Source organism: Bos indicus x Bos taurus, chromosome 12, assembly GCF_003369695.1.
Source record: "Bos indicus x Bos taurus breed Angus x Brahman F1 hybrid chromosome 12, Bos_hybrid_MaternalHap_v2.0, whole genome shotgun sequence".
NCBI classification, from domain to species: Eukaryota; Metazoa; Chordata; class Mammalia; order Artiodactyla; family Bovidae; genus Bos; species Bos indicus x Bos taurus.
The window spans coordinates 44151769-44177431 of NC_040087.1; the positions used below are offsets into that span (position 1 = coordinate 44151769).

The 25663-nt window shown below is 35.1% G+C and overlaps 1 protein-coding gene across 1 annotated transcript in view; it reads right to left on the reverse strand.

Annotated features, from left to right (window-relative positions):
- KLHL1 (kelch like family member 1) overlaps positions 1-22406 on the reverse strand; it is a 524949-nt gene extending 502543 nt beyond the window's left edge. Inside the window, exon 1 of the mRNA XM_027557663.1 lies at positions 19654-22406. Coding sequence (XP_027413464.1) covers positions 19654-20156 — 503 coding nt within the window. The 5' untranslated portion in view covers positions 20157-22406. The remainder of the gene's footprint in view (positions 1-19653) is intronic.
- Between the last annotated feature and the right edge of the window lie 3257 nt (positions 22407-25663).

Here is a 25663-nt window from a genome sequence, read left to right on the forward strand (position 1 = left end):
GCTTGTCTGTCAATACCAGTTGCTTGGTCCGGTGCCCACGCTGACTGGACTAGTGAAGGCCTTTCCCTGACAAAGGGAATGTGTTAAGTCTGGAAGAGAGATCACTTACTTAAATGCAGATGCCAACACAAAGAAATAAGAGTAACAGAGAATCAGATAAACATGACACCACCAACAGAAGCCAATAAAGTTTCAACAACTGATCTTAAAGAAATAGAGATTTTTGAACTGACAAAGAAATCAGAATTTTTGTTGTAAAATGAGTTCAGTAAAATACAACAGCACATAGACAACTAAATTAAATTAATAAAGCAGTGCATGAAGAAATTGAGAAATTTAATAACGATAAAGAAACCATTAGAAAAAAATCAAAAAACACTTTCAAATTCATTTTATGAGGCCAGCATCAGCCTGGTAATGTGGCATACACTGAATAGGAAAAAAAAATCATTCCATGGTGAATGTTGATATCTTAGAATATTTTAGTGTCCTTATTTGTCCATTATATTATATAGATTTTGGGCTTCCCAGGTGGCACTAGTAGTAAAAAAACCAAGTTGCCAGTGTAGGAGACATAGGAGATGTGGGTTCAATCCCTGGGTTGAAAAGATCCCCTGGAGAAGGAAATGACAACCCACTCCAGTGTGTTGAATTTGGAGAATTTCATGGATTCTTGCCTGGAGAATTCCATGGACAGAGGAGCATGGCAGGCTACAGTCCATAGGGTCACAAAGAGTCAGACACAACTGAAGCGACACCAAGCAGGCATGAACACATGTCACTTTAATTTGAATAAATGACCAGTAGATGGCAATATTGTTCTTTAACACCTCCTAGGAATTTACCAAATTTTGACCACAATTATATGCATTGTTTTTAAAGTAAATATTTGCTAAATTAAAAATTTTGCAACCTTGTCTTAGTTTAATCATTTTTAAAAAAATATAATTTTAATAAAGTTCAAGGTATCACATCAAGAACATAGAAAAGAATCTTATAATTTTCTGGAAACAAAAGTAAAAATGTGGTATTTGAATTACCATGTTATTTTCTCTGATCTTACAAAGGCATTTAAACATATAAACATGAATGTGGAGATGTTTTATTCTTTGTTTTAATATATAATGTGGTCATATACACTATTTTACACGTCTCACACAAATTTTTACAAATTACTTTATGCACTGAATCCAAGTGTTATCCAACACATTCTACATTTATTCACTCTTTTTCAACTTCTGTATATTTTATTGTTGTTGTTCAGTAGCCAAGTCATGTCTGTCTCTTTGAGACTCCATGGACTGCAACGTGCCAGGCTTCCCTGTCCCTCACCATCTCCTGAAGTTTGCCCAAGTTCATGTCTCTTGCGGCCATGATGCCATACAACCATCTCATCCTCTGTTCCCCTCTTCCAACTGATTAGAAGAGACTCTGATGCTGAGAAAGATTGAAGGCAGAAGGAGAAAAGGGAGACAGAGGACATATTTTGCATTTTATAATGTATACTTTACATGAAGGATATAAAGTGATTTTTTGTCATACGTCTATCAGTGAGGAAATGTGGGATATGGGTGTTCCTTAACTTATAGTGCTTTTATTTCTGAAGGATATAATCTCAAAATTTGTATTACTGATTAAAAGACTTTTATATTTTTTTCACCAATAAATATTGCCCCATGCCCTTCCCTCCCAAATACAGCAAATTGCATTCCTATCAACAATAAAATATTTCTGATTATTTCTTACCTGGGTATCATAAACATATAAATTTAAGCCATTTACCTGATTTACAGTGATTTGAGAATTATTATGCAATTTCTGCTTCCAATATATTTGCTATTTGAAAGAGGTTAATGTTTTCATCATAAAGTTTTTATAATTTCAAGGAGTTAGAATTTTACATTGGTAATTTTAAGTGTTGCATCCTTCCTTCCTTCTGAATTGTGACTGCCAAAGTTTTTCTGTTTAAAGACAGCAAAGCCCCAAATAACTGTCAATTTACTTTAATGTATTAAATGAAATGTATCTGTACTTTTAAATAAAATATAATACTAAAAAGAGGTGTTATATTTAACATCATACTATAAGGTAATAATAGTAGTCAATAAGAACTAATAAGGCTACTTCCTGAGATTGTGGCAAACACTGATTTTCAGAAGCAATTATACTACTTTGACGTTCTTATGTATATAGGTTCATGATATTACATCAGCTCACTCTGGTACATTTCTCTTTGTGCTAATTCCTAGGCCAATGCAATTCTCCAGGTCAGTGAAACATTGGATAAAGCTGTGTGAAATATAAAATTACTCATAAATTCTTTTTTTTCTAAAGAATATAAGAATAATTGTTATTTGCATAAACAACAGAGATAGAAAATTTATTCACTGAATTCAACATAAAAAAGTACAGGCATGTGTGTGAGTACTGAAAATCTATTTTGAAGTAGTTTTAAATTTCCAGAGGCCCAAGCATTTGATATTATCTCTTTGGTTCCAATAGCTTTTCTTTCCATTGAAATAATGTGATGGCTATTTCAGAAGCACCGTACTATCTGTGGAAGTTATTTACTACCTCAAGTTAATAAATTAAAAATAAACATATTTTAGTATTTGTCCATTTATAAATTTTATTTTATATTATATATGTCATATACATTTATATATAATTAATTTATATGTAAATTAAACTGATTTGTATCTAAATTTATATGTAATATATATATATTTGTGTGTACATGTGAGTGTGTGTGTGTGTGTGTGTGTGTGTGTGTGCGTGCGCTCAGTCACATCCAACTCTTTGCTGCCTCATGGACTAATCAGCCAGGTTCTTCTGCCCATGGAATTTTCCAGGCAAGAATACTGAATTGAGTTATCATTTCCTACTCCAGGGAATTTTCCTGACCCAGGGCTCAAATCCAAGTCTCTTCTGTCTCCTGCACTGGCAGGCAGATTCTTTACCACTAACTCCACCAGGAAGCCCATTGTACACATTCACAAATAAATTAAACTACATCTATGATGAGTTTCACCAAATAAAATTTATATATGGACTCAACTGAGTTGCTTCCATTGATATACCTCATATTGATTTTTTTATGCCTCTCTTCATTGAAGACATTGAGATCCCTCAAATCCAACTATATTTCTGGACGTATTTAATCTTCTATAGATGATTCATCGAGCAATGTAGCTCCTGCTTCCAGTGCCTTGAATTCCACATCTTTATCCCAGCTTACTCATTCTCATAACCACATATTTCATGTTGTCACTATTCAGGTCTATTTTTCATGTGAAATCTGAAGTCCCAGCATATTCTAAAATTTAATTATTGTAATCCCTTTACCCCATCACCCCACTACACTTCTTCCAAATGGACTAAAAAAATTACAGTAGTCATGTCAGCTGCTTATTGGACTCAGATTGTTCAAACAAAAAATATTTTCCTCCTTCTAGCCTCCTGCACTGTCCACTTTGTAGAGCAAGAACAAATCCATTCACTTCCCCACCCAGAATTGTAGAAATCTTCTTACCTCTCTCTATCTTTTACAATTAAAGCTTAAATTGATGGGACAATTCAGGCACTTTTTTTCCATGAGTTTTCTTTCTTCTGTTCCTTTTTATTAGTAATAATTTCTCAGTAGATAGTTGTTTTAGAATTTTTAAATGTCCCTCTATTTTTAATTTCATCCATTTTTCTCTAGTCCATATCACATACTGTAACAGAAAAAATTTCTAAAGTTTGATTCTCATCAACTAAATTGATTGCTTCACAGTCACCATAAGTTAAATACAAAGTTTTTTAATATAATCCAGAAGATCTCAATAGGCATTTCTCCAAAATAGAAATACAAAGGCTTAAAGGCACATGAAAAAATACTCAAGATTGCCAATTATTAGAGTAATGCAAATAAAAACTGCAATAATCTACCACCTCATGGCAGTGAGAATGGCCATCATTTAAAAGTCTCCAAATAACAAATGCTAGAGAGGGTGTCTCTAGGTCTAGACCTCGGTCTAGGGCTTTCTAGGTGACACTAGAACAATGTAGTGTGGTAAAGAATAATCCTGCCAATGCAGGAGACATAAGAGATGCAAGTTCAATGCCTGGGTCAAGTAGATCCCCTGGAGAAGGAAATGGCAACCCATTCCAGTATTCTTGCCTGGAGAATCCCATGGACAGAGGGGCTTGATGGGCTACAGTCCATAGGGTCACAAAGAGTCAGACACAACTAAAGTGACTAATCCTGGAGAGGGTATGGAGAAAAGGGAACCGTTGTATACTGTTGGTGGGAATGTAAGCTGGTGCAGCCACTGTGGAAAACAGCATGGAAAATAAACTTAAAAATAAAATTACCATATCATCCAGCAATCCTACTCCTGGGCATATATTCAGTCAAAATTATAATTCAAAAATATACATAAAACCCTGTGTTCATTGCAGCACTGTTCACAATAGCCAAGACATGGAAACAACCTAAATGTCTCAGATGTGGCACACTTATACAATATTACTCAGCTTAAAAAATATATTGTAAAGTTAAAAAATAAAAAAAAGATAGAGAAAAGTATATAAATAAAATAATGCCATTTGCAGCAATATGTATGTAGCTAGAGATTATCATACTAAGTGAGGTCAGAAAGAGAAAGACAAATACCATATATCAATTATATGCAAAGTCTAAAATATAACACAAATGAAACTACTATGAAACAGAAACAGACTCAAACACAAAGAACAGTCTTGTTGTTGCCAAGAGGGAGGAGTAGGACTGGGTGGGTGTTTGAAGTTAGCAGATGCAAATTATTTTATATAGACTAGATAAACAATAAGGTTCTACTATATGGTACAGTGGACGATATTCAACATCCTTATCCATTATAATAAATTATAATGGAAAAGAATATAAAAAAGAATGTATATATACACATTTATAACTGAATTACTTTGTTGTAGAATAGAAATTAACATATTGTAAATCAACTACACCTCAATTTTTAAGAAGAAATAATTTTGAGTTCTTTGATAAGCTCTTTAATAATATAAATTTAGTTTTAAAATTGAAAATGTTTTCTTCTAATAAGAAATCTATTTAAAAGTCACAGGCCATTATTAAGGGAATAATTGCAGGTAAATATTTTATAACTGTTAGGACAAGAGCTAGAGAGGAGAATGAACTTTTGTTTTTCCTCTGTGGGAAAATATGTTTAGTGATCCTTCCAAACCATCTGGTAAAATACAAAGAAGAATCAGAGATGAGGACAGCACAGCATTTCCTTTCTGTGTCCTTAAGAGAAAGCTCAGAATACTGTACTGCTGCTCCTCTAGCATTAGAAATGGGGATGGTTCCCAGTGTCTCAAGATAAAAGTCCCTGTGGGCACACAGCAAGAATTTCTGAGCTTTTTTTGCAGAAATGTGTGCTATAAAACTATTCAGCCTTCTCTTCTTTCTCATCTACTGCCAAGAAGGAAACAAAAAACTTAATGTGAATAATTTCATAATAAAGTTCTGCAAGGCAAATATCAATAAATGATTTCTGGAACCATGTATTCAAATTCAGTCAGTCTTTGACTCCAATATATGATTCAAGGAAAATTAAGATCAAATTATTATTCAAAATATGAATAATCAGTGTACACATGACTTACAGTACATAAATATTAAAAGAAATATACCATACAATTGAGTTTCTTTGGCTCATCATAACATTTTTTTCATTCAGTTATGTGTTTAATGACCAGTTGCTTATTATTTTTTATGGTGTGAAGTATTACTCTATAATACTGTGTGTGTTAATCAGTTGTGTCTGACTCTGCGACCCCATGGACTGTAGCCAACCAGGCTCCTCTGTCCATGGTATTCTCCAGGCAAGAATACTGGAGTGGGTTGCCATGCCCTTCTCCAGGGGATCTTCCCAACCCAGGGATAGAACCTGGATCTCCTGCATTTCAGGCAGATTGTTTACTATCTGAGCCACCAGGGAAGCCATGCTCAATATGGCTGTTATAAAAATATTTTAATTACTCCCCATTAATCTATATATTGTGACCTTGATACTATACTATTCAAAGTAGGTTAACTTCAAGTTTGTCTTTCTATAGCTTCTTTGAATATTTAAATGGGTTTTAGAATAAATCTGTCAATTTGTTCAAAACAAACAGATTTTCTTCGAGGATGTATACTATCTATAAATCAACTGGAGAAGAATCAACATCTTAGTAAGTTTTCAGAACCATGAACATAATATATATTTCCACTTTTAGGACTTTAATTTCTATCCACCTAGTTTTATTGTTTTGAGCTTATGAGTCTCTCTCATCTTTTGTTGTATGCATTTATACATATTCAAAATTTACTGATGTTACTATTTTTGTAATTTCAATTTCTAGATATTCCTGGATGGTATATAGAAATGCAGTTGGATTTTGTATACTGATTCTGTATCCCAAACCATGAAAACTCCATCTTTTTGTAGATTCCATAGCAAACAAAACCATAGTGTTTATTTATTACTCCATGATGATCTATTTTGTACAAATTAAAACATTTATTTTTCCTTTCCAATATAGGTGCTTTTTATTTCTTTTTGTTTCCTTATGGAACTGATTATCATCTCCAATACAATGTTGAACAAAAGTTGTGAGAGAAGATATTCTCATTCTTTTCCAGATCCTAGAGGAAACACATTTAATCTTTCAACATTTTGATGTTGCCTCTAGGGTATTTTTAATAGATTCTTTTTATCAGATTGATATTCTTTCTTCTGAGAGATACTTTGTTTAATATTTTTATAAATTCATTCAGCTTTCTTTTGATTAGTCTTAGTATGCTATGTATTGTTTCTATCTTTTCCTTTTTATCCAATGTTTGTGTTTATATTTAAAGTGTATTTCTTCTAGGGCTTTTAATAGAATGATAATTTCTGTCTTTATATTATGGATGTATATAGCTATTACTTTAATGTAATTCTTGATATAGTAAGATTTCAGATTATAATTGTGCTGTGAATTTACTATTTGTCCTATTTTGCTCTCATTTTTTTCGATTAATTAATAATTCTTAAAAGAGCATTTTATCTTTGCTGGATGACTAGCTATTTTGTTTTGTTACTTTATTATTGTTTTGTTACTTTAGCGGTTGTTTTAGGATTTACAATATACTTCTGAGATTGCTTTCAAATGATACACCTCTTTACATTTAGTATAAAGAACTTTATACTTTTATTTCTTCCCTTAATGCTATAGCAGTTATAAGTATAGGTTACACATGTGGTAAAAACCTCATATTTTTGTGGTTTTTGTTTGTTTAACCACTATTTATGTTCCAAATGTTCCAGATTTATATAATCAAGAATAATCGTTATCTTTTTACCTATGCAGTTAACATTTCTGGTGGTTTCTCATTCCTCTGTGCTAACTGGTTTCATTTTCCTTGTCTTTAATGAATTCTAATATTTGTAGAGCATGTTTCCTTCTGATTAATTTTTGCAACTATTCTAAGTCTGAAAAAATATCATATCACTCTCATTTTGAAAAATATTTTGGGTATATATAGAATTTCAGATGGGTAGTTTTTTGTTTTTCCCCTATACTCTCAAAAGATGATGTTCCACTTTTCACTAGCATTATTTCCAATGGAAAAAAAAAAAGATCCATCATTCTTTATTTTATATCCCTCTACACAACATGTGTTTTCTCTGGAAGTTTTAATATTTTTCTATTTATCCTTGGTTTTGAGAATTTGATTAAAATGTGACTTATGGCAGTTTTCATGTTTCTTGTGATTAGAATTCATTAGGATTACTAAAAATATGGGTTTATATTTTTCATAAAGTTTGGAAACTTTCTGCCATTATTTCTTTAATTTTTTTGCTCTCATTTTTCTCTTTCCTTTGGGAATTCTAAGTATATATTTATTTAGTTTTTTAAAATTATCAAATCTTTCTCTCCTTGTTTAATTTTGGATAGTTTCATTGCTATGTTTTCAAATTCATTATGTTTTTCTGCTTCCTGTCACTAATTTCATTTAATATATTTTTTTCATCTCAGGCATTGTGTTGTCTTTTGGTCTAGAGGTTTGATATTGATTTTTTCATATCTACCATGGCTAAGTTAACTATTTGAACATATGGAATATTGTTTTAACTGCTTTAAAGACTTTTCTAGAGTTTGGGGTCAGTTTGGTTGATTGATATGTCTCCTCATTGTGTTTCATATGTTTCCACTTCTTTGTTGCCTGCTGCTGCTAAGTCACTTCAGTTGTGTCCGACTCTGTGCGACCCCATAGACGGCAGCCCACCAGGATCCCCCGTCCCTGGGATTCTCCAGGCAAGAACACTGGAGTGGGTTGCCTTTTCCTTCTCCAACGCATGAAAGTGAAAAGTGAAAGGGAAGTCACTCAGTTGTGTCCGACTCTTCTCGACCCCATGGACTGCAGCCCATCAGGCTCCTCTGTCCATGGGATTTTCCAGGCAAGAGTACTGGAGTGGGGTGCCATCGCCTTCTCCATCTTTGTTGCCTAGTTATCTTCAATTCAATGTCAGATATTGCAATATTTGCCTTCTTTGGTACTAAAAATTTATGAATATATGAATTATTTTTCAACTCTGTTCTGGAACACAGTTACATTACTTGGAAGCACTTTGATGCTTTGAGGGTTTCCTGTTAAGATTTGTTAAATGGAACCATGGAAGTGTTTACTCCAGGGCTAGTTATTTTCTATTACTAAGTGGTTAATACCCTTCCACATACTTTATCTAGTACCAGGAATTATTAGGTTTTCCATTCTAATTATTAAAAACAGGTACCAACCCTGTGAATAAAAATATCAAAAACCTCAGATAAAAAAAAAAAAAAAAAAAAACTCAGATACGCAGATGATACTACACTTATGCCAGAAAGCGAAGAGGAACAAAGAGCCTCTTGATGAGGGTTAAAGAGGGGAGTGAAAAAGCTGGATTAAAACTCAATATTAAAAAAACTAAGATCACGGAATCTGGTCTCATCAGTTCAATTCAGTCGCTCAGTCGTGTCTGTCTGTTTGTAGCCCCATGGACTACATGCAGCACACCAGGCCTCCCTGTCTTTCACCAACTCCCGGAATTTACTCAGACTCATTTCCATCGAGTTGGTGATGCTACCCAACCATCTCATCCTCTGTCCTCCCCTTCTCCTCCCACCTTCAATCTTTCCCAGCATCAGAGACTTTTCAAATGAGTAAGTTCTCCACATCAGGTGGCCAAAGTATTTGACTTTCAGCTTCACTATCAGGCCTAGCAATGAATATTCAGGACTGATTTCCTTTAGGATGGACTGGTTGGATCTCCTTGCTGTCCAAGGGAATCTCAAGAGTTTTCTCTAACACCACAGTTCAAAAGCATCAATTCTTTGGCACTCGGCTTTCTTTATAGTCCAACTATCACATCCATACATACTACTGGAAAAAACATAATTTGACCAGATGGACCTTTGTTGGCAAATTAATGTCTTTGCTTTTTAATATGCTGTCTAGGTTGGTCACAACTTTTCTTCCAAGGATCAAGAGTCTTTTAAGTTTATGGCTGCAGTCACCATCTACAGTGATTTTGGAGCCCAAGAAAATAAAATCAGACACTGTTTCCACTGTTTCTCCATGTATTTGCCATGAAGTGATGGGACAAGATGCCATGATCTTAGTTTTCTGAATGTTGAGTTTTAAGCTGACTTTTTCACTCTCCTCTTTCATTTTCATCAAGAGGCTCTTTAGTTCTTTAATTTATGCCATAAGTATGGTATCATCTGAATATCTGAGGTTATTGATATTTCTCCCAGCAATCTTGATTCCAGGTTGTGCTTCCTCAAGCCCAGCATTTCTCATGATGTACTCTGCATATAAGTTAAATAAGCAGGGTGACAGTATACAGCCTTGATGTACTCCTTTCCTGATTTGGAACCAGTCTGTTCCATGTCCAGTTCTAACTGTTGCTTCTTGATCTGCATAACATTTTCTCAGAAGGCAGGTGAGGTGGTCTGGTACTCCTAACTCTTTACAAATTTTCTACAGATTGTTGTGACCTGCACAGTCAAAGCCTTCGGTACCATCATGGCAAAAAGAAGAGGAAAAGTGGAAGCAGTGGCAGCTTTCCTCTGCTTGGGCTCTAAAATCACTGCAGATGGTGACTGCAGCCATGTAATTAAAAGATGCTTGCTTCTTGGCAGGAAAGCTATGACAAACATAGTGCATTAAAAGGCAGCGATATCACTTCGCAAAGAAAGGTACATGTAGTCAAGGCTATGGTCTTTTGGGGCTTCCCTGGTAGCTCAGCCAGTAAAGAATCAGCCTGTAATGCAGAAGACCCTAATTCAATTCCTGGGTCAGGAAGATCTGCTGGAGAAGGGATAGGCTGCCCACTCCAGTATTATTGAGCTCCCCTGGTGGCTTAGCTGGTAAAGAATCCCCCTGCAACATGGGAGACCTGGGTTCAATCCCTGTGTTGGGAAGATCACCTGGAGAAGGAACAGGTACCCACTCCAGTGTTCTGGCCTGGAGAATTCCATAGAGTGTATAGTCCATGGGGTTGCAAAGAGTCAGACAGGACTGAGTGACTTTCACTTCCCTTCACTTCACTTCATGGTCCTTCTAGTAGCCATGTACAGATGTGAGAACTGAGCCATAAAGAAGGCAGAGCATCAAAGAATTGATGTTTTTGAATTGTAGTGCTGAAGAAGACTCTTGAGAGTCCCTAGAACTGCAAGGAGAGCAAACCAGTCAATCTTAAAGGAAATAAATCCTGAATATGCATTGGGAGGACTGATGCTGAAGCTGAAGCTCCAATACTTTGGCCAACTGAGGCAAAGCATCAACTCATTGGAAAAGACCCTGATGCGGGACAGATTGAAGGCAGAAGGAGAAGGGGACAACAGAGGATGAGATGATTAGGTGGCATCACTGATTCAATGGACATAAATTTGGGCAAACTCTGGGAGATGGTGAGGGACAGGGAAGCCTGCCATGCTGCAGTCCATGGGGTTGCAAGGAGTAAGACATGATTTGGCAACTGAACAACCATCCCTATAATTCTGACATGGCTCTTTCCCAGAACTTGAGTGGTTTCCTTAAACATGTGTAACTATCATTAGTCTACTGAATACTGACCTGCTGAATACTTAAATGGCACCTCCACAGACTTCTGGAGCTTTCTACCTATTGCAGCTTTCTTTTATGACACCATCATTTGAGGTCTCACTACTTTGGTCTTCCTGACCACTTAGCTCCATCTCTTCAATCCAGGGTGGTTTGTACACTCTTCTTCCTTTTTCCTTCCCTGTATCAGTGCCTGGAATCTCTGAATGCAGTGAGCTTGGACAATTAGTGTTCATTCCATTTGTTTTTCATATCTCAGGAATTACTCTCCTTCAGTGTCTGATGTCCAGTGTCTTGAATACATTGTTTCATATATTTCTTCTTTCTTGTTTTTTTTTTCCTATTTTTTTATTTTCTTACTTCTTTCCTTTCTTCCTTTCATTCTTTTTTTTCCCTCTGTATTCCTTTCTTCTTTCCTTCTTTGTTGTTATTTTAGATGCACACATAAGCCTAATGCCTTTTATTCTAACTCAGCCAGAAGCAGAAATCTCAGTTCTTTTATCCTGACTTAAAGACAATTATTTGATCTACAATTATTTTAACATAGACTGCTTTTCAAAATTTTCTTATTCTTAGGCAGATTAATATGGGCATATTCCTATTGCTAATAAGAATTTACTAACCAAAACCACTACGCTGCTGCTGCTAAGTCACTTCAGTTGTGTCCGACTCTGTGTGGCACCATAGACAGCAGCCCACCAGGCTCCCCCATCCCTGGGATTCTCCAGGCAAGAACACTGGAATGGGTTGCCATTTCCAATGCATGAAAGTGAAAAGTGAAAGTGAAGTCGCTCAGTCATGTCCGACCGTCAGCGACCCCTTGGACTGCAGCCTTCCAGGCTCCTCCGTCCATGGGATTTTCCAGGCAAGAGTACTGGAGTGGGATGCCATTGCCTTCTCCAAAACCACTATAACTAACCACTAACCAAGCTAGTGAGTGAGTGAGTGAAGTCGCTCAGTTGTGTCCGACTCTTTGCAACCCCATGGACTGTAGCCTACCAGGCTCCTCCATCCATGGGATTTTCCAGGCAAGAATACTGGAGTGGGTTGACATTTCCTTCTCCAGGAGATCTTCCTGACCCAGGGATTGAATCCAGGTCTCCCACAGTGTAGGCAGATGTTTTACCATATGAGCCACCAGGAAGTCCAGCTAACCACTAACCAAAACTGCTATAAACCACAGTCATAAAGAAATTAAAATGCAAAATGCCATACCTTTTAAGAAAAAATTGTACAAGTAAATGTTTAAATATCATCAGATCACCAAAGACCAAATATCTAGGAACTAATGTGTGTAAACCACTCTACTGAAAGATAAGGTAACTGAAAAATTAGAAATCATATTTAAATTTTACTGTGAATGATAAACTACTTCAACTTATTTTCAACATTGTAGAGTTCAAAGATGAATCTCAGGATTAAAAAGTCAGGACATTTTTATATCCATAGATTTGAAGATATAAATTCAAATCAGTTTTTCTTTCCAAGGGTATTTTTCTGTCTACTCTGTAGCTGATACTTGTGAATATTAGCCTAAAGAAACATCTCAGGCATTTTAATGTAATTATAATCTATTAAAGAAGTAAATCAAAACAAACCATATGTTTATTGTAGATATAAAGAGATTTTTGTATTCACCTCTTTAAAACTATAAAATAGTTGAATTATCCCTACCTTGGTAGTTTAAAACCCCCTAATTTTATGTTTTAATTTTTAAAGTTATCCCATCACATTTCAGCCAAGATGAAAATGGTGATTTACATGACTAAGTACCTATCAACATCATTAAGAATAAAGGAGCCCAAATGATCCACTGGGACAGTGTTACAAACAAGGACGAGAAGAAATTAAACTGAAAGATTTCCTATAAGAAGTTGTAAAAGTTGGATTCAGGCTGCTTAAGGGATGGGGAAATCTGAATTTAGAATTAAATCAGTTGATTCCACTCTTTACCTTTATCAAAGACTGTCAGATCATTTTCAAGTACTGGTTCTGTGACATGATCTTCAGTCAAAATGACCTGCCTTGTTGGCTTACCATTTGCAGGATTTTAAAATCATACCACACATTCTATCAGTCAAGCTAAACTGTGTAATGCTTTCCTAAGTTCTTATACCAATCGGTTTCCAAATCCTGGTCAGAAAGTGAACAAAGGTAGTAGCACCAAAACCTGTTTAAATATTGTGGACAGAATTTTTACCTACACTTGATCTACAATACTTTCAAATATTAGATTCTGCTCAGATTCTGTTTCTATATCATGTTTTCCTCAAAGTTTTGAATAATCGTATCTTAAATGCAGAATGATAAATTAAGTTTATCTGGTCTAAACTATGTACATTCCAGAGAATTTGTTTTTACAGCTACTACAAAAATACCTACAGTTATTTTGGATGTTAAAATAAAATCAATAGTCTCATTACTGTGAGACTCCATTTAAAATATGGTACATTTTCATGTTCTTAAACTTGATATAATTCTAAAATATCCTGTAGATCTAAAATTTCTATAAATTCTGTAAGAGCTCTTAGTCAAAAGGAATGAAATTTGACTTAACATGTACATGTTAGAAATATATCATCTTTCAGATATACAAATTATCTGTTGATACTTATACAAGAAATCAACAAATTAAAATAACTTATCAATATTATAGTCTATCTTAACCAAGGGTAGAATAGGGAGATTTTCCTTATTTTTTAAACGTTTAAACTGATGCCTTGAAGTGGTTAATGATATAGTTTACAAAGTATCCATTAGAAATTTCAAAGAAAACCACAATATGATTTTTCAACTAGTGTAGAGGTTTTATGATTTGTTACAACTAAGAGTTCTATTTATTTCATCTTACATTTGTATTCACATGTTTCTCTTAGATAGCTCTGGAGTTTTAAGTACTTGCAAACCAACCTAGTGATCTTATTACTTTTTCCTTTATGATCTTCTTAGTTTGCCTGAAGCAAACGTACTCAGAGGAGATGGCATCTGGAAACTGTAGACTTATTTGCAAACACCACAATATATTGATAAATGCATCCTAAAATAAGTAAAAAACAAACAAACAACTTCCCGCAGACAAACTATTGTTTTTTGCTAATTCTGACTTAAATTCTAATAGGCTGTATAATACCCAGTCCTAGAATAAATTAACAAGGAAGACATAAAGTTGAATAAAACCACTCCATATACTTTTTCACTACAAAATTGAGGTCATGGAGAAAATATGAATGTTATTTATTTTAGTGTTCCATATAAGAATGTTTTGAGAGCTACATTCCTGAAGAAATAGCACTTCGTGTCATTTTCCTTTCCTTTTGACTGAAACAATGCTGATTTCTTTCCATTCTAAATAAATTCCATACACTTCTATGAGATTCTAATGGTATATGTTCTTTTCTGTGACACATCTCTGTATCAATTGTTCTGTACTTCAGAAGGAGATTTTTTGTCTTAATGCTCTCATTTGGACTCCAAAATTAATGATTTTTTTATGTCTAGGTTATTTCCTTATACTTTGATTTAACTAAAAAGTAAAATGCACTGAATAAGTAGTACTTCAGAAAATAATTTTGTGTTTTTTAACTTGGGCTAAGTCCTCTCTGACTGAACCTTATCAGGAGTTGTACATCACTATAATTTAAAATAGTTTATTTAAACATTGAGACACAAGCACAATTTCCACCAGAAAAATAAGAGACTTCTTTCAGCATAATCTTGGCTGGAGCCTCTTTTCTTCTGTTCTGTTTGTTTGTTTAAGCAGACTGAGAGAAGAGTTGGCCAAGTGGCATAGACTATGGTGTCAGGAGTCAGAGAACTAGGATTAAACGTCCAGCTGTACTCCTTACAGTCCTGCGATTTGGGGGAAATTCATCACCTGTCTATATCTCAGTCTTCTCATAATCATAAAATGATTATTTAATCATTTAACAAAGGGATCCATAATTATATCAGAATCAAAGAGTTGTTCTGAATATTAAACTCCACAATATAAATATTCAGCATGCTACCTGGCAAATAACAAGTTCTTAATCAAAGTCATTCATTATGATTATGACTAATATGTATACATTCAACAGTATTTATTAGTAACTATATGCTCTATGACAGGTATAAAATAATGAGCAAACAGAAACATGCTGTCCATGAGGCAGAGTTAGATAAATAAAAAAAAAAAAAGTAGCACATATGTTAATATATAGTTATAATAAGAAACTCAAAGCAGAGACCAGTTACTCTAAAAACATAAAATAAGGGAATAAAATAAATTAAAATTTTTAAAGTGACTTTTTCTGGAAGATCAATGAATGCTTCTTCAAGAAAGCTACAAGGATTTTATTCAAGGCATCTCAATAATGAATAGGAATGAATTCAGCAAAGGGTCAATTAAGGGAAAGAGAATCACTATATAATCAGGAAAGGAATTAATTTCGTGAGGCCCAGAGGTAGAGAAAAGCAGTACAGAAGAACATTGACCTGGAAGACAGGGGAGGAGTTGTGGGGATCTTGTGAGGGACAAGGTTCAGCTCTTTCAGGGCATCGCTGTCCACAGAATGGATCATGGTCAGAGTGGTGGAAATGCTTTGAAAAATAAAAGGAGAATCAGGATCTGACAAAATAATTCAAATTTTTATTTTATAAATTTTCATTGACTCTAGTATGGAGGAAGATTACAGGTGGCAAGGTTAACCAAGGAAGAGAATGTAGATGGGAGTTACAGAAGTTGACATAAAAGACGACAGTATTTTTAAATGAAGTGCAGTTGATGGAGTTGGAGAGATGTGGGACAGATACAGGGGAAAGGACAGTTTTGAAGGAAAAGTGACAGGACTTGGTAGAATATTGAAAATCAAAAGAAAAGAGGATTTTGACAAATACGATCCTGTATTTCTGGCTTGCACAACCTAATGCATGGAATGCTCTTCTCTGAGATAGAGAAGAAGGAAACTGAGCAAGAGAGAAGTGAGATTATAAGCTCAATTTTGTATGTGCTGTGTTATCATTGTATCTGCGATTTCCACCAGAGAGGTCAAATGGATGTGTGAGACCAGAAGTTAGGGTGGGGATAAAGAAGAGGGTTGAGTGTGGAGAGGTGTAGTCTGAGTTTTGAAATGCAACTAAAATACAGTTTGGTGGCTCAGTGGTAAAGAATCCTCCTGCCAGTGCAGGAGAGGCAAGAGATGCAGGTTCATTTCCTGGGTTGAGAAAATCTCCTGGAGAAGGAATGGCAACCCATTCCAGTACTCTTGCCTAGAAAATCCCATGTGCAGAGGAGCCTGGCGGGCTACAGTCGATGGGGTCACAGAGTTCAACTAAACTGAGTACATATGCAACTGAAGCCATGAAAATAAAAGCCTCGACTCTGTGAGAATTGAAAAAACTAAAAAAGCAAGTAGTTAAACATGATGTATTTTCTCCTATTCACATTACTGTGAACTTCAAGAATAAGTCTTTGTTTTTTAGTTTACTCATATAGAATCTTGTACAAAAAAAATTAGGCATACCAAAAATATGTAATGATCTGATGGCTAGGAAATGATACACTCGCCAACAACTAAGTTCAGACAGTAAAAAAGAGAAAGCAAATAAATAATACCACAGGGAAAGAGCCTATTACTTTAAGAGTTAGGATTCTTAGTGGTGTCACAGGTAAGGCAGAATACTGAGATTTGTTTATGTATGTCTGATAAAGTGGGATAAGATAAAGACTGGCTTTCAGCAGAAAATCAATTTACTATGTCTTCTTGCTACCTTTATGTTTCAACTCCATGGCAATTGAGCTTTCCAGAATTCTGAGATTATAAGCTGCTTTTTGCTGAGCAACTCCCAGCTGCTATTTGAACAACAAATAAAACTGAGCCTCTTATATAAAACAATGTTCTTAACTAGTATGAGAACAAATAAATAGAGAGAAATGGAGAAAGAGAAAAAGGGCCAACTCTTTGTTTACACATGTAGATTAGCTATAGTGCTCAGAATTGATGAAGCAAAATGCTAAATATCAAATGTGACAGCATAGAATAGTAATAGAGTAATGATTCAAGTAATCAAAATGATTATGCAGGTTTATATGGTTTATGTGTCCATTGGTCATTATGAACCTCATGTAGATTTCCTGCATGGGTTATGATAGAAACCAAAGTAAATCCATATTACAGAATGATCTTACATATTGTTTTCCATTTTGTATTTAACATATTGGAAATGTTGTCCTTCCTGGGAAATGGACAGTATTCTTACAGCATATTATAATAATACGTATTGATAACAACTAATTGCTAAGTTTAGTAGCTTGCTGTCAATCAATCATGAACACAGAACCAGTAGTCTATGAATGTTTAGGAACATATAAAATCCACGAGAATACTATCAATGCTGACTAATTCATCCAGCAAGAAATTAAAATTTAACTAAAGGATTTAAGCATAAGAATTTTAAAATAAAATTAGACCTTAATTTCAATATTTTACACATACAAACTTCTTATAGAAGCCCTCATATCAAAAGTAAAGATGATTTGGGGTGGCACTTGACTTGTTTTCAGAATTGTTTTCATATACAACTCTTAATGAGTAAAAACACTGATGTATATTCAAAAGTGAGGGACTGGAAGTAAATCTGATGGGTATTTTATCTTTAACCTAGACTATTAGTTCTTAGTTTTATTTCTTTAATTTCTTAAGCCAATATTCCATAAGTATTTCTAAATTCTCCAACTTATATAAAATTCTACTGAAATTACTTATGCCAAATATGCCTTATATACTTAAGATATATTTTTATAAAGTAAATTGTTTTTTAAAACTATCAAACATAAATATTCCCAGACGGTCAGGTGTTGAGCTGATGAGAAGACTTTACAAAACTGAAAAAAATATCTATTTTTTTTTCTGAACTGCCTGAGACACATAAGTACCAGTTTCAATATAACAGTAGTTGGTAAATATTTAACCTAACTGGTTTTCTTTTAAACATATAAGGTGAAATACTAGATCTTTAGAAATTATTACTCAAAAATAAAAACAAAAATAAAATCAAAAGTGCTCAAAGGGGCTAAAGCCCAACATATTTTATTTTTTAAAAAATCCATAACTGAAAAAAAAAATCCATAATTGTAGGTCACCAGTGAATACATAAATCAAATAACTTCACAGTAGTAATGATACCCAAAGTTATGACTATTTTTGTAAAGTATCTTAATTAAACTGAATAATAGATAAATTTATATTTTAGGTCTCCTATATATAGAAAAAACTTTCTCATAGTTGAAAACAGTAAATTAAACCTCTCTTTGTAAAATAATAAACTTCCATTATATTATCTTTGCATATAAGATTATGTTCAAGATTCTTAAAATTCAAATTCAAATCCACATAATCCATATAATTGAAAATTTTTAAGGATGATTTTTGTATCTTTAATTTCACATTTGTCAACAGAAAAACATCTATAGTATTTTGTTTTATGTGTTCTTTCATGACAACTTTATGAAATGTTGATTCAATGAAGCAGAAGTTTAAAACATTGTTTCTGTTTCTAATTTATTTACTGAAAGGTAAATTTTATTATTAACTGTTTCATCATAATTTTCCTATGGCTCCCCTGTAATTCTTCTTCATAATATATTCTCATATATGAATTAAAATGCAAACCTTTTCAGATCCCTTCACTATATGCCTAAAGTAGTAATTATCTAGTGTAGAATGAGTTAATTCTCTGAAAATATCAAACTCAGAATGAAGTCATGTGTGAGAGAGTTTTTCTATGTCTTGACAGTAGAAAAACTGTACTCAAAGATGTGATACTAGAAATAAACAGGAAATTGACATTGACCTGCTTACTAAGAATACACAGTCCATACTAAGCCAATGAATCAAGGTAGAATAATACAAAGGGCATTAGTAAGAGTTTAGTTCTAAGACGTTGAACAAAGCAAAGGTGATCAGGAAGTAGGATAAAAAGGCAAGCTGGGATAGAGGATGGAGGAAAGGTGATCAGGAAGTAGGATAAAAAGGCAAGTTGGGATAGAGGATGGAGGAAAAAGAGAGAAGATAATGTTGTCCAGAACCTCCTTCTGTCCACCTCATTACTCCTAGAATATAGATTCAAGCCACAACCATCCTAGATAATCTGCCAAGCCAGTTACTAGGCCAGTATACGAGATGCATTTGAATAGTGAAGTTTCTTCTCACATTAGATAACTGGGAGATTCACAGATGCCATTTAATGACAGAAAATGACAGAAAAATACTGTAACCTCAGAAATATGAGAACCACTCTACCTGGAGAGTTAGCAAAATGCATATTCATTCAATTTGTGATTACAACTCCAAAAGAAAAGCAATATGTAGGAGCCAATATAAATTAACGAGGTAACTTTTAATGAGATTACAACTTGAGTAATAAAAATCAGGCTGGCATCACTTAATCAAAATTTTCAACCTAAAACTTAGTAACTACCAGAGCACACCGGGTGGGACGGGAACAAGTGGAAATTGAGGGCTGCTTGGCTGTCCCATGGGGTCTTACTGTACCTGTGTCCACACCCTTCACCTGTTGCTTGGCTCGAGTTGGCTGGTTCCACTTTGAACTCCTGTGGGACAAGCCCTTTGTCGTGTGGTCCAGGAAAGTCCATTCCGGGCACCTCCTCCTCCTCTAAAGACTCCACGTAGAAGAGAGTCCTGGCGGGCTGGTGGATTCCCTGCCCGGGCGCCCCTGGCTGCAGCCTCGTAGCCACAGGCAGGAGGGTGCCATTCAGAGGGCTGAAGGAAGAGGCAGAAGAGGACGGGGAGGCAGACGAAGAAGAGGAGGCAGAAGAGGAAGGCTTCTTCCAGAAAGTGCTCACTCCGCCCTTCTCTTGGCTTTTGAGCAGGCGGCTCTGGCTAGGTCCCCAGTGCTCGAAGCTGCTACTGCCGTCCTGTTGCAGGCAGCTGCCCCCGGCCGGGCTGCCGGCCGACGGCGACGGGTGGCTGAAGAGTTTCCAGCGGAGTCGCAGGATGTGCTTCACATCGAAGTCTTTTCGCCCAGAGCCTGACATAATTGACGCAAGGAAGGAGAAGGGACCTCAGCTGATGCAGGAGTAGACGGGTTGGGGAGGCAGGCCAACGGAGCCCCGGGTTGGAGGAGGAGGCGGGAGGCTCCCTCTGCACCCCGGGAACAGACGGGACCGGGCGGCTGCGCGCCCTGCCAGGCGACGATCGGAGCGCGAACAGAAGAGCCCTGCGGCTCAGCTGCGGTCAGGACCTCAGGACCCGCGTGTGGGGAACTCAACGGCCTGGTGCACAGGCAGGAACTGGACGCAGAGGACTGAGAATCCCCGATCTCCTTGCGGGGTCCCGAGGTGACCGCGGTGAGGGACAGCCCTGATGCCGGAGACGCGCGAGGGAGGGAGGTCTGCGCACTCAGAGCTCTCGAGGCGAAGGCAGCTGGATACACTTCCCTAGCATGCACGGATGGCAGAGCCTCAGTCGAGAAGCTGTTGGCTCCCCTATCCTTGCAGCTTAGAGTTCAGTGCCTGGAGATTGCAGAGAGAAAGATCCCCAAGTCGCGGAAGAAGCACACACCCCCTCAGCCTTCTCGATGCACCTGCGCCCCTGTCCCTGCTCTCTAGGAAGATGCTCTGAGAGCTGCGGGTATCTCTGAGAAAGTCCAATGCCTTCTGCAAGGCGAGAAGGGGTGGTTTTATCTAGTCAGTTTGTAAAAGAGAGAGAGAGAGGAAAAAAAAAAAAAATCCAGCAAATACAGGAGGGCAAAAGGAAAGCCCGCGCCGTGAAGCTGTCAAGGTCCTCACAGTACAATTTTCTCTCTGCCTCGGCGCCTCCTCCTTCCCAGTAAGTGACGCAGATGTGCATTGAGGCCTATACGGAGAGATGGAGGGAGGGAGGGAAGGCTTCAATCTTCTTTATGCAAGTGAGCCTGATGCTCTTATTGTCCCCTTGTGTGGGTCCTGTCACCTTTTTTTATTCTCCTTCCTCACTACATTACTATGTAGCAATAAAAGTAAAGCAAACAGGCAATATGGTTTAGCATCAGTAAGCACCAAATGTGAATCATGGCAGCGTAAACTTGGGCTGCCATCGCTTTGCAGGTTGCAGGTTAATGGCTTGAATTATTTAATAAAGCGCATCCTTTAACCTTTAGCCTTAGTTTCTCTGTAATGAGAAGAAAGAAACAGGATGCTGGCGTCAAAGTGTGACGATGCCACCATTCTGACAATTACATTGTGATTCTGCCATTAACGCACTCAGGCAGTGCTTTCACCCTGGGGGCCAGAGGCACACGGTAGAAATTTGAAGATGGGCATCTGAGCACAGGGGACGAGTTGTGCAAAATCAGTGCATTTAATGAGTTGCCGTAGAATGAAAGCTGTTCTCCGTGTAAACCAAGAAGTGGAATAAAATGATAAAGTGTAATTTCAAGGCATAACCTTCTAGTACAAAAATCGTGATATGAAATGTATGGAAGAGGTTAGGGGGAAAAAACTGAATATACCCAAAGGCTACTATTCTGCAGAAATCTCTTGTTTGAAGAAGAAAAGATGTGTTTTTCCTTATATTTAGAATGAGAAGATTTATGATCCTTTCTAGCTATGACCACGAAGAAATATTTCAGCTTTTCCTTTAATGAGCCTTTAAAATAGAACCGAAATCATTTTTGCCTACGTCAAACAGATCAGAGAAGTTGCAGTTTCCCTAACTCAACAAGGAATATGGTTGTTTAATTAAATGAAACTCACAGAAATTTATGAAAGTCATAGCTTCATCAACCCCCAACAGAACACAAGAATCAAAGATTAAAGCACAGTTATAGTATTACTATATTACCCCATTGTTGAGCAGTAAATTTAAACAGAAACTGAAGCTATATTTGAAGCTACATTTCTTTCTTAGACAAAGTTAGATGTATTAATAAAACAAGAAATTAAGCACACACAATCCCTACTTTCAGAAGAAGAAAATCCACTGTTACACATTTTAATATTGATTTATTCCACAACAGCTGGACTACAGTCCCCTGTGCCTTGATTTCTTTTCTTTCAGTATTCAGAGTTAAAAGAGAAAAGAAAAGAAAAAAGCCTTTTAAATCAAACAATGGTGACAGATCATTTTTATCCAAGAACTGAATCAAGTATTTCCCTTTGGGAAGAAAGCAATGTATGAAATCACACATTACAAGCAAGACAGAGAAAACTTTCCATCAGAGGTAGTACAGAAATATGAGTGCATATAACTAACTGACTTTTTAAGAAATTGATTGCATCATGGATTTTCCAACTTCATTTAATTTAAACTTAATTTAAATAATATATAATATAAAATAATATAAATAAGGTTTGCTAGAGTTTCCTTCTTCATATCTGAAACATTCAAAACTATAATTCAGTACTCATTTCCATTGCTATTTTGAAATTCCATTTTGTATTCCACTTTTATTTGCAATACCAATATGATTATTATGCAGCTAAAAAGTTATCTGTTCAAATTTATATGACCCAAATTAATGTAATTTGAGTTTTAATATAAAGAAATATTGATTAGATTCTTAAGTAGATATTGGTTATATTTATTTAGCTTTAGTGTTATATTTTATTATTGAAGTAGAAGAAGGAAGAAGGGGAAAAATGAAGCAATAAGAGAAGGGAGGAGGAGAGAAAAGAAAATGAATGGAAAGAAAGTCAGAAAGAAAGAGAAAAAGAAGGAGAAAAAGAGAGAGAAGAAATGAAAAAATAAATTTACTAAGATATCATGACTTACATTTATATATTAGAAAACTCTTTGAAAAAATATGCCTTGTTAAGTATCCAGTATTCAAACTAAAAAAAAATAATAATAATAATTTAGCACTTGCAACACATTAGGTCCAATTCCAAGAAGAAGCAGATACGAAAGAATTAAGTTCCTAGAAACTGGCTGTAAGTGTTAACAAAGGATGATTGCTTAGCCAGTTATAAATTATAACTATTTTACTTTATAATTATCAATTGTAATCTACTTCTGAGTCAACTAAATTAAGGTTTAAGATAACCATGCTTATAAGGAAGAGGACAAAGGCATAATAGACACTTTTGAAGAATCCCCAAAATCACATTACACTTTCCTTTAAACAAGAAAATCAATTCAATTTTTCTAATCCTATTGTTTAATTATATTGATCTGTCATTTCAATCAGGGCCTTTCAAATGAATGTTCATAGTATTGCCGTAGTTTCCTGACAAAACTTTAGCAAAAAATCCAGAGGATGCTCAAACATTTACTTCTATACACATGTATAAAACTTTTCAAATAATAATTCAATTCAATATGAATATTAAATACACCTAACTGAAAGTTCCTACAACTCAAACATTTAACCAAAAAGCAAAATTGAATGTGAATCCAAACATTTTTTTGGTGGAAAATTTTCTCTTTTATCAATCATTTTCTAAACACATTCAAGTAAATGTGTATTTGCTCCAGGTGAATTCTGATCCTTCTGAATCTTTTAGACAGTACTTCTACAATGTCTAGTAATTTGCCTCTACATAATAATACTCAACAAAAGCATTTGAGCAGCTAATTATTATCCAATCTGAAAGTTCAAACCTTAAAGATTCCTGTACTTTAGTTTGTTTTTTGTTCATATTTGTTTTATTTAATGAAATATATCTATGGACATCACTAGAAAATATTTAAAATGAGTGGAAGTGGAAATTAAAATAGTTCTGTAATGATATTTTCTTCCTGAGAATTAATGAAATAATGCCATATAGCACTAATATTAGGTAAGTTCAAATATTGTATCAAGGGCTTATACTTCTTAAATCAAATAAACATTACCTGTTCAAAGTCTATTAATCTTGATTACAGTGTATGTATAGTTTAGTTAGTAGCAATTAAATGACTGCTTACTAAACATTTGTAGGTGTTAATTGATCCTTAGGGGCCATTTTAATCCACTCTACCTCTTTGGTTTATTTGACCTTCTTGATTTGAATCAGGCAATAAATGTATATGCTTGAGAAGTTCTCATACATGTATTTCTGAGTTAACTGCATGAGTGTAGGAATTCAAAATGACACTAAAAGAGTGCATTCATATTAACGATGACCTAGGTTTCATTTAATTATCTTTTTATTCTCAAAATTGTGTGCAGAATTTCCAAGGTGAAAATTCACTATTTTGACATTTGAAGTAGGTGCTCTGGTTATAGTCACACTGCTCAGAACAATATGATATGATTTAAGAAACCCCTACTTTTTTTATGGAAATATTTCTAAAAATATATAAATATACAGACAATATATTAATATAGATAAAGAGAAAACTGTTTCACTAATATTTTATATTTCCAAAAGTGTTAAGATTTACATGGAATAAAGTAATTTCATTATTTTTCATGTCATATTTAAATTTTTCATTATCACTGTGAGGTAACCTGTGCATCCTCTGAAATTTTTTACCATTAAGGACAAAATAAAATAGTAGGATTATAGTATATACAATACAGACTTAGAACTTATAGAGTTTATGATGTCAATATAAACAAGAAAATAGTAACACAAAATTTAAATATTAGCTTCAACATAGTTGCAATTACCTTTTCCTGCTTACGAGACCTGAAAATTAGAGCCAACACAGAATGAACTTTGTGGATGATATTTTATTGTGTTGTGTCTCATATGGACATAGGCTCTTGGAAATTTTTATAAGATTTTCTCACATCAGGTTTCTATACCTCCATCTTTCTATCTGGAGGAACATCTGCCAAGCTTTTATATTTGCTTTCATCTTCATTGTTATCAGATCTGTAAAAAATCTAGAGTCAAAAGGCCTGTCTTAAGAAACTAAGATTCCATTTGCCTTATTGCAATTTTGACTAGGTATATAACATAAATTATAGATGGTTTACAAATGCTCCTTTTCCCAGAAGTCCATGTGTTAAGTAACATGTGAACATATAAGAGTTGAGAGCAACATTTCATGCATAACCTGTTTTAGAAATAATACTATAACTTATTTCAAGTAAACTGTATATTCAAAGAGCTTCAAGAAGTTTATTCTGAGCAATCAAATTCCTTTGAGCATTGTTAATACAAATAAATAGGTTTCTAATTTTTAATTTGAATATCAGAGCTCAAGGTATTCAGTATATTTTCATGACTTTTACTACCAATCAAGATGTCTTTTGGTCCCCAGTCCAGAAGATTACTTGTCAGCCTTATACAGGGACCTTTCTTTTCCTATCTCCACTAATTATTAGCCAAAATGGAAGATGGGAAGTTTCTATAGGCAAGGCTTTCCTCTATAGAACAGAGGAAATGTGATACGTGTTGAATACAAGCATACTACAAAGGATGAAAAATAGAGTGATAAATCTGAAAATCATAACACCACAAAAATTTCATGAGATTTTAGCCTACTTAAGTTTTGTGTAGAGTTTGGGCTTCCCTGTGGCTCAGTAATAAAGAGTCTACCTGCAATGCAGGAGACATGAGAGACCCAGGTTCAATTTATGGGTTGGGAAGATTCCCTAGAGAAGGAAATGGCACCCCACTCCAGTATTCTT